Consider the following 9,782-nt stretch of genomic DNA (forward strand, 5'->3'; position numbering starts at 1 on the left):
CATATATACATTTACCGGTATCTGCAAATCCACTATCGGTCGACATCTACATAGAAGTCCATACTTGTAATAACAACTCGAGTGAGTCACACTGGCCCGACCTGGACAGTGTTAACTAGTTTCTTCTTAAGGAAATATAAAGTCCTTTTTAAGCCCAAAGTGATTTGTTGCACTAGCAAGATTCAGAATTGGTTTAGTTTTGTATATTAGTGCTTTGTTCACTATTAAAACATTATGGTGTTGTCTCAGATTTAATGGGGTTGTGTATTTCAGAGTCAGAACAGAGTTATTGTGTGAAGAAGATCTATGCAGGAGGAGACCAGAGCTTCGCTCACTATGCTTCATCTCAGGTACACATCAAGAGTCAAACTTAATGGGTTTGAGAGGCTTTCAAGTTCTTTATATACACTATAGGACTCAAGCTCGTCTCCTTTGATGTTTTGAGTCGGCGACATGTCGACGGGACATCTCGGATATCACAATGAACAGTCTTGTTGTGTGCGCACTTCTGCTACATGTCAAGATGAGTCCCAGATGCTACGACAGTTTTCAAAGCAGCTTATTATCTAAACGTCTGGTTGTCAGGTGTGCGCACCATCCCAATGAGCGAATGACCGACAATGTGCCACAGCCAATTAAATATTGAGAGAGCGCAAGAGGAGGACAAGGCATTAGGAAGCAGAAGACATAGAATATTAGAATATAAATCACCACCCACATCTCCCTACTTGCTGAAAAAGCACAAAAATGGGGGAAACATTCTTTTATGTTTGTTGACATGTTATCAAGAATACACTGCGCGAGTTTGTGTATTCATTTTGTTATCTTAATTTAAAGATGCATATGATGCATTTTGCTAAAGGCAGCTGTAACGGCCGGGTTTTTGCCGGTTTTGTGCGTATGTGAAGGGAACTAACTGTACGATTGTAAAATGTAAAAAAGCTAATGCATGAACATGTACATTAGCATACACCGATATGATTAGCATGCACATTAGAAGCTCAGTTACAGGTACGGCACTAAAATAAATGTTGCATCTAATGCCCAATTCCCAATGCGCTCCAAGTCCTCGTGGTGGTGTAGTGACTCGCCTCAATATGGGTGGCGGAGGATGAATCTCAGTTGCCTCCGCGTCTGAGACCGTCAATCCGCGCATCTTATCACGTGACTTGTTGAGCGCGTTACCGTGGAGACGTAGCGCGTGTGGAGGCTTCACACACGCGCTACGTTTTTTTTTCTCGTCTTTTACCTTTTGTGCTTCATTATCATTCAGTAAAACACAGCTGTAATGATCAGTATATGTCCTCATGAAATTAGAGACTCTCCTCGAAATTCAAACACAAGTGGTCAAAAGAGACAATCAGGTGTAACGGTTATGTCTCACGTGTACATTTGTGATAGGATCATCAAAAACGCATCAGGGACGGATGGTCGTGTAGTTGATACACTACAGTGCTGTGAGTCACATGGCACCGACTGCAAGTCATGTAGCATACGCTTGTCTTTAAATGATTGAATGACTGTGTTGTAGGGTGACAGTCCTCCGGAGGATGTGAGAGTGACCAGACGTGCTGGACAGATCTACACACTCAACTCTGACCTTATAGAGAAGTGGCTCAGTCATGGTCATGGCAGACTCCCGCCAGAGATCACTAAGTACTGCTTTACACTGAAATGGGCATTTTGTTTTTTTTGTTTTATTTTTAGAATAACATATATATGAAATTTTAAACTCCTTATTTGGGTTTTGGTGACAATGCCTTTTAGAAAAGCAATTCATAATTCTTGTAGTAGTGCCTTTATTTCCTCTTTGCATATTATTTTTGTTGGAAAAAATGACAAACTGATGGAGTGTTTGGTGCCTCTTACAGCGAGATCGATCTTGTGTTCTCTTCAGGGAGTTGTCTTAACGGAAGCTTTCTGTCTGGAAGGTAACATTAAATATTAAAAATTCACATTTGTGTGGATGCAGTTTGTGATTCTGATTGGAAACTGTGGCAGGGCGGAGGGCGGGGCCGGGTTGTGATTATACACACCCGGTCCCTTATCAGGCCAATTAAGCCTCCGAGAGGGATAAAGGCTGATGGCAGATGGTGGTGCGACGAGAGAGATTGTTTACTTTCATGTCCGTCATGTGTGTATGTTTGTCTTTTGTTTAAGTTAACAATTAAAAATATAATTTGTATCGTCAAGCCGGTTCTCGCCTCCTCCTTTCCATTGAACTTCTTTACACTGGTGCTGAAATCCGGGAAGGAGGAGGGATACGCCGTAGTAGAGTTCTCGCCACTACCACCCACCCCAATGGAGCAGCCGCGGCCATCTGCCGGGGGACGAGGAGCCCGGCCGCCATCCGCGAGGGGAGAAGGGGCTGCTAACCAACCGCCTGGAGCGGTCAGGGCCGCTGCCAGGGGCGGAGGAGTCCCCTACCAGCCACCAAAATGCGGCGGGGTCTGAGTCCGCCGACCGCGAGCGGGGAGGGGCTCGCTGCCTGGAGCGGGAGAACCGCTGCCAGGGGCGGGGGAAACCCCTTCTATTTCCCAAGAACGTGGTGGGGCTTTCCGTCCGCCAGGGGCTGGAGGTCTGCCTCCAATCCTCCCGGAGAGGCGCGGCTGTAGTACGTTAGAGGGTGGAGGAGTCCTATCAGAGAACTGGCGAGTAAGTGTTTTTTTTTTATCTCTCTCTCTCGTCGCACCACCGTCTGCCATCGGCCTTTATCCCTCTCGGTGGCTTGATTAGCCTGATAAGGGACCGGGTGTGTATAATCACAACCCAGCCCCGCTCTCCGCCCTGCCACAGAAACATGTCTTTTTTTTGGTCAAGATACACTTGCAAGGAATTTTATGATGATGCGATTTGAAGTCGTGTTAAAATGTTTAGACACATTTTCAGTGACCTTTCAGTTTTAAGGTTAATTACTCCTACTAATGGCGGTTCATCTAATGTGAGTGTTCTGTGTTTTGCAGTAATCCAGATCACTACAGCACCAACAGTAAGTGCTCAGGTGTGGACATAAACAAGGCTCGTCTGCTTTACCACAGAGTGATCCAGTCCGATTACCCACAGATTTCACAGATTGTGAGTTGATTGCTTTAATTCATACTAGGGACATAAAACAATGAAACTAAAGCCATTTTCAGAACAAAAAAGGAAGAAATTTCTTTCCTCACATGCACCAAACCCATTTGATAGTTTCTTCCAGGCATAATGTCCAAACTGTTCTTTTCTGTACGAAAAAAGTTGATCATGTTTTTTACTGTCAAGCTCCAAAAAAGGGCATTTAACCCCATAGAAGCACCATAAACACTTGCACTATATTCCAAGTCCTCTGAAGCTATTTGATAGCTTTGTCTTTCCTAATCTAGATAGCTGCTAGTTTGGAGAAGAATCTCCTCCCCAGATTGAGCAGTTCTCCTCCAGACATCGAGGCTCTGAGACTCTACCTCACACTTCCAGAGTGTCCGCTCCTCAGCGACCCCAACAACTATACCACACTTACCATCCCCTTTGCCAAAGCAGTCGTCAGCCTGAAAGACGCTCCGGTCAGAGTGCTTGGTACGTCCCATTCTCTGTGAGAGGAAGAAAAGTGTTTTCAAAAAGCACAATGTTTATTAGGCTATGACACTGCAAACATTATACACTTTGACATTAGAGGCCTGCCAATGCACTCCATACACCAGCCAAAACTGGCACTCGGACGATGTATCCGAATGACCCACAAATATTTACACTGGACGAAATATACAAAACTAACAGCAAAAACTTCTGTCTGTATTGATATTCTACATGCATACCCTTTTGAATATTAACCATGTTTTATGCATGAAAACATTTACAATGGAAAATCATGCAAAGAAATGTCCAGGTCATGTTTCACCCCTAAATAAAAATAAAAAATTAAGAAATTATATTTTACAGCGTACTTTAGGACAATTACGATGTTTACATTACTTTCATGACAAATAAACATATTTCTCTCCAAATTCTCGTTACTGTAATGCAAAGAAATATCAATATTGTTAATTAATGAATTGATGATTTGGGATGAACATTTGCTTAATTGTTGTAAATGTCACAAATATACTTTAATAGAACTCCCAGTCCAGTTGGACCATTACAATCTAGACTTGGTTTATTAATTGAAGTTAAAAGGGATTAACTTCTTAACACCAAATAAATACATACATACATACATACATGTACACAGGCCATATTTACCAAATGCTTAGTGCACTTTTAGTGTACAGTAGGCAGTGGTCAACGTCCACATGTTGGTGTGTACTGTATTTCTGTGCAGATCATTGTATAATCACGTTTATAAAAACAAAAGCTTATAAATATTTACACCGCCCTCTGGAATACTTGAATGTGATTGGTCAATCATGGTTTTCTGTGGACAAATATTTTTTGCATAAAGTGCTTCAAACTATGTTTTTGATTGTTGTCCCAGGCAACCGGTTTGCTTCATATCTGTGCTAGTTTCATGTCTCATTTCACTCTGCTCTTATTATTTGGTATTTAGCCATGCAATAAGCAGGAAAACGTACAGTCAGTCTGTTATCATTTGCTTAGCGTCAGTGTTTGAAGTAAAATTATTAGTAGTAATTCAGTACTGTTTATTTATTGCCAAATAATTCATTAAATTTTTATAATTCATAATTTGTAGATTATATTATATCTTTGCAGTTAGCTTATACTGTCACGTGTGAATTTCACCGACCGTCTGAACTGCTGTTATTGTTCTGGTTCTGTAGGTAACTGGTGGTCCAGGTTTGAGCCGGCAGTCTTCCAGAGGCTGGTGGAGCTCTACAAGGATGTGGTGGTGTATCTACTCAGGATGCAGAAACTGGGAATGTATCACTCTGAACAGAGAATCCTCACCTGCTTCCTGAACACCTCGCTCAAATTCCTGGAGATACTGCACTCAGTGAGCACTGCTGTTGTTTATCACACATAAGAACTGAGTTCTAAACCCTAGTGAGCTGCCTACCTAGACAACATTTTAGGCCCTGTGTACCAGGGCTGAAATGATTAGTAGACATTATCGACAACGTCGACATTAAAAAGTTGTCGACACATTTTTCATTGTCGATTAGTCGTCTGATCTCATTTAACACAACATGAGATAGTTGAAATGCTAATGATGACGCGGGAGAGCAGTTGACCACTTGATTGAGAAGAGGAAGTTCGAGCAGCTCTCGGTCCAGAAGCACTCCAAACTTTCCAAATAGATTAAGGTGGTGCAGATCGCAGAGTATTATAATACCGAACATGCAAAATAAGTAAATACAGAAGCAGTGATGTTGTGAAATAAAGCGGAGCAGTACCTGCTGTTCCGCTTGAGCAAAACTTGCCTGTCAGAGCGTCTAAAAAGGAAACAATGTGCCATTATATCCTGTATTTAATGCATTCTTTATTAAAGTTCAAATAATGAGGAAGCGGGCTGTATAAATAAGTACAAACTCCGAAGCTGGTATTTGTGTGTGCGGTCAGAGCCACTTATATAAGCCGTGTGATAAACAGCGCGAGTGAGTTTCAAACTTCTCCTGGCTGATACACTGTCCCACGCGGAGACGCTCATCACTGGCGCACGCTCGCTGCCGCTAGATTTTTGTTTATAGTGATTGCTCGCAACGTTATGAATTATAATATTATAATAATGAGTGTCACGTGTGTATCGTATCGGTGAAACGCAGCTCTATAAAGAAGAAAGTGTTTTTTGTGAGTTAAAGATGGATCGAAATCAAGTGAACAGAAAGGTGAGAGGGTGTTGTCTAAGCCCATTATACAATGCAAAACAATTTTTTTTGGTTTGTTTTCTAATATAAATATCTAAAACTCCTTATATACATTTACTTTAGCAGCTATACCACAGAAGAGCAAATTGACAGAAGTATGAACTAGTGAAAATATACACTTATCAAAATACACTTGTAAAAGTCGAGGCACAAGCTGAATAATCGGTTAAGAGCTAATGATTAATCGTTGCAATAATCGCCCGAATAGTCAAATAATCATTCAAATAATTATTAGATAAGTCGATTATAAAAATAATCCTTAGTTGCAGCCCTACTGTGTATGCTAGGCAACAAAATTATGCTACCTTATCAGATATAGGGCTATATTTCCATAAGCGCACAAAGCTTGCCGATTTTCATGAGAGCACGGTATGTGTCTTTGGCACCATGCTCTGAAGGGCTTCAAATAGTTTCGGGACAGCGCCACCTTGTGGTAAAAAATTATAATGCTATTTCTAAAAAGGCTAATAGCTATTGACTCCTTTTGCCTACTGTCATGAGACTGGTCTTGATAGATTCTGTGCTTCATGCCGAGAACAATGATACTAATTATGTCATGATCGAGCAAACTTCCTGTCCACCATTTTTAAATGTTCTGCATCATCTAGAGGCACTCACAACAAAAATGTATTGACAGAATTTTGATAAACCATAATATTTTCGAATGGCGCTTCAACAAATTCGACGAAGAATTCACAACATTTAACACGAGGCTGTATCTTCGCAATGCTTTGAAGGTTTGGGACTAAACTTGGTACGTGTCTTCACCGGCCCTGAGGTTACCTGCTACGTTTTGGTGCACTGCCCCCTACTGGTCAGGAGATAGAAAAATGGCCATTTTGGCTTATAACTCTTGAACGCTTTCCTGCATGATAACCATCATGCCCAGATACTACCTGAGCAGTTTCAGAACAGCACCACATACTGGACAAAAATTCTAAGAAGTAGCTATTTTTAGTTATTTTTATTTTCATTTTTATGATAGTTTACTTTTTCTAACTCCTCATACACTGTCCATCGGACTAACCAAAACATGTCACAAAGCTTATTTTGCTGCTCATAGTGCCGATAATTGGCTTGACCCTGGTATTGCTGCTTACAGCTATATTTATTATTATTTTTATATTTACAATTGTATTTATGATCAAATTGATATTGGTATTTTTCCACCTGTTTTTGTAGAATGATTTTAAGTCACTACAAAATGAGCCGGTGGGGTTTGGAGAGAGTAAAATGTTTGAATTTGGTTTGATTTTTTTGACCACATCGTTATTTCGATTATAAGTTTGTTTCGTTTGTATTGTAATTTCAGTTTAGAACATTTTCCATGTGTATAAAAGGAGTGTGTCCCATTTAATAAAGACACAGTTAATGTAAGTCCATAGTTCTATTCTTGTAATTCATTGCATTCAGTCCATTTTGGCAACCATTTTCTTATGAATGTGCTGTCTTTGTTTATATCAGCTGGTGTTTGAGGGACTATATGATAGGACGGAGAAGCTGCAATAATTGGAGAAGAACCTCAGAATTAAATTGCACTTGACCCAGCCCATTAGTGCCTTTCACGTGCAATTTCGCCAAACCCACTTGCGCCTAGACTGAGCACATGCTTGCACGAAAATACCAAAACTTCATGACCATGCCCACTGACTCTGCTTGCTTAACGCTAGCGCTCTTAACGCTAGCCCCATAGTGTTATGACAAATCTAACACAGCATGTACCTTTTGTGGATAAGGCAACCACAGAATGCATTGGGATAAGATCAGTGAAAAATTGCATTCAACGATTCAAGTGAAATGCGAATCATGATGAATATACTTGATGAAAATAACAAGCGCATCTTAAACTCTGTAATTAGAGTAATAATGTGTTTGTGTATTTGTGTTGCAGGTTAATGAGCACGCTGGTCAAATCATCCAGTATGACAAGTTTTATATTCATGAACTGGATGAGCTGATTGACATCAGGCATGATTATGTCTCCTGGATTCAACAGCAGATGTTTTCTGTGGTGAGTCTACATTGCTCAAAGGTGATTGGCATCATTTTACACATGTGGATTTCTATATAATCCACGAGTGGTGGTGGCGTAGTGGGCTGAAGCACATAACTGTTAATCAGAAGGTCGCTGGTTCGATCCCCACAGCCACAACCATTGTGTCCTTGAGTAAGACACTTAACTCCAGGTTGCTCCGGGGGGATTGTCCCTGTAATAAGTCGCTTTGGATAAAAGCGCTGCCAAAGGCATAAATGTAAATGTAAATATAATCGTACCATTATTCTTATTCTCACATCTAATGCAATGGCATACATGCTGTGGACAGACTTGCAGTATTTCAACACTTTAGCCACACTTAAAAATGGCCGATTGCATTTATAGCAAGTGTCATTTATTTAAAAAAAGGATTGCATAATCTCACTTCTTGAAATGAAGACAAAAATACTGTCATGTTTTGTGTTTGTCAAACATTAGTGGAACATGTCTGTGGTTAATGTGCTGAACTCCACCTGTGGTAACTGACTTCATACATCCACTGAATATCACCAAGACGCCAGTTGATTAAATGTCATAGAGCAAAAATGTCTCCGAAAAGTTAATTCTGAGAATAGCTCCAGCAGCGCTTGTGCGCAGCTTTCATGTTTTGTTATCTAATGCAGTGACGTTCAGACATGTGACTGAATCGCATAGCAATGTTTTAACATTCAGTTGCTGAATTAGCATTTGGTTTTATTGACATACTTTAAGTAACAGAAGCTGTTGTCTGTTTCTATCAGGTCGTGGACTCTCAGATCACCTTGTGTAAATACCCGTTTGTTTTTGACGCTCAGGCGAAGACGACACTGCTCCAGACTGATGCTGTCATCCAGATGCAGGTGCTCGTCAGCTCTAAATGCTTTAGCCTTCACATGATGTCAATGTTTTACTGCAGTGAACTCACAGTACTATGTGTGGTCAGATGGCAGTAGATCAGGCTCAGAGACAGAACTTCACATCTCAGTTCCTGTCCGGCGGAGGGGTGGAGTCAGTGAACCCCTGCCTCATCCTCATCGTACGCAGAGAAAATGTGGTTGGAGACACCATGGAGGTGCTGAGGAAATCAAAAAACGTTTATTACAAGAAGCCGCTTAAGGTAAACAATACTGTCTTCATCGGTGTATTATCATGGGAGTTCTAAGATCTATTATTCTGTAATTTATAGGTCTATGGTCCATCATTTATAGTCATGCTTCTAAGGTCTATAATTCTATAATCTATAGTTCTGTGGTCAGTATTTTTATAGTCTGTACTAGGTCTAAGATCTGTAATTCTATAGTCTAAAGGTATAAGGTGTTAACTTTCCTTTGTGTCAGTAAGTTTGTCATTGGATAGTCAACGCTTTCTATTTTCAATTTATCTTATGCAAATTTGTGTTTGTGTTGCATGAAATAAGTTTTTGTTTGTTTCACATTAGAAATGTTGTTCTATCTGATTTGCTGTTGTAAAATTGTATTATGTTTATTGGCCATCCTGCTCTCTAGATACCGGTGTTGGCATCAGCCATTGGAAAAATCCCACATCAGTCGACCACTAATAAGGAGTTTAATTATAAGGTTTATAGTCATTTTAAGGACTGTAGTTCTATAGCCTACAGTTCTGAAGTCTATAATTTTATAGTGTACAGTTCTATAACTCTATACACTACAGTTAATAGTTCTAAAATTATGTACTCTTCCGTTTTAGATTCTATAATTCTATTCTCTAATCTCTACATTTATTAGTTCTATCATTTTAGTTTACAGTTCTAAGTTTTGATCATTTTATAGTGTAAAGTTCTATAACTGTAATCTGTAGTTCTAAGGCCTATAATTCTATACTGTACAATTCTAGAATTCTATACTCTACAGATATTATAATTTAGTTTACAGTTCTAAGTTGTATTATGTTATAGTGTAAAGTTCTATGTTCTATAACTATAGTCTACAGTTATAAGGTCTATAATTCTATAT

General features: G+C 39.9%; 1 protein-coding gene across 1 annotated transcript in view; it reads left to right on the top strand.

The window, feature by feature from the left end:
• The window catches only part of LOC127660791 (probable E3 ubiquitin-protein ligase HERC4), a 32,146-nt gene that overhangs the window by 12,503 nt on the left and 9,861 nt on the right, over positions 1–9,782 (top strand). Inside the window, exons 9-17 of the mRNA XM_052151210.1 lie at positions 274–350; positions 1,532–1,656; positions 1,872–1,931; positions 2,964–3,075; positions 3,363–3,552; positions 4,752–4,924; positions 7,687–7,806; positions 8,571–8,669; positions 8,753–8,926. Coding sequence (XP_052007170.1) covers positions 274–350; positions 1,532–1,656; positions 1,872–1,931; positions 2,964–3,075; positions 3,363–3,552; positions 4,752–4,924; positions 7,687–7,806; positions 8,571–8,669; positions 8,753–8,926 — 1,130 coding nt within the window. The remainder of the gene's footprint in view (positions 1–273; positions 351–1,531; positions 1,657–1,871; positions 1,932–2,963; positions 3,076–3,362; positions 3,553–4,751; positions 4,925–7,686; positions 7,807–8,570; positions 8,670–8,752; positions 8,927–9,782) is intronic.

Source organism: Xyrauchen texanus, chromosome 20 (assembly GCF_025860055.1).
Source record: "Xyrauchen texanus isolate HMW12.3.18 chromosome 20, RBS_HiC_50CHRs, whole genome shotgun sequence".
In the NCBI taxonomy this organism is placed as follows: domain Eukaryota; kingdom Metazoa; phylum Chordata; class Actinopteri; order Cypriniformes; family Catostomidae; genus Xyrauchen; species Xyrauchen texanus.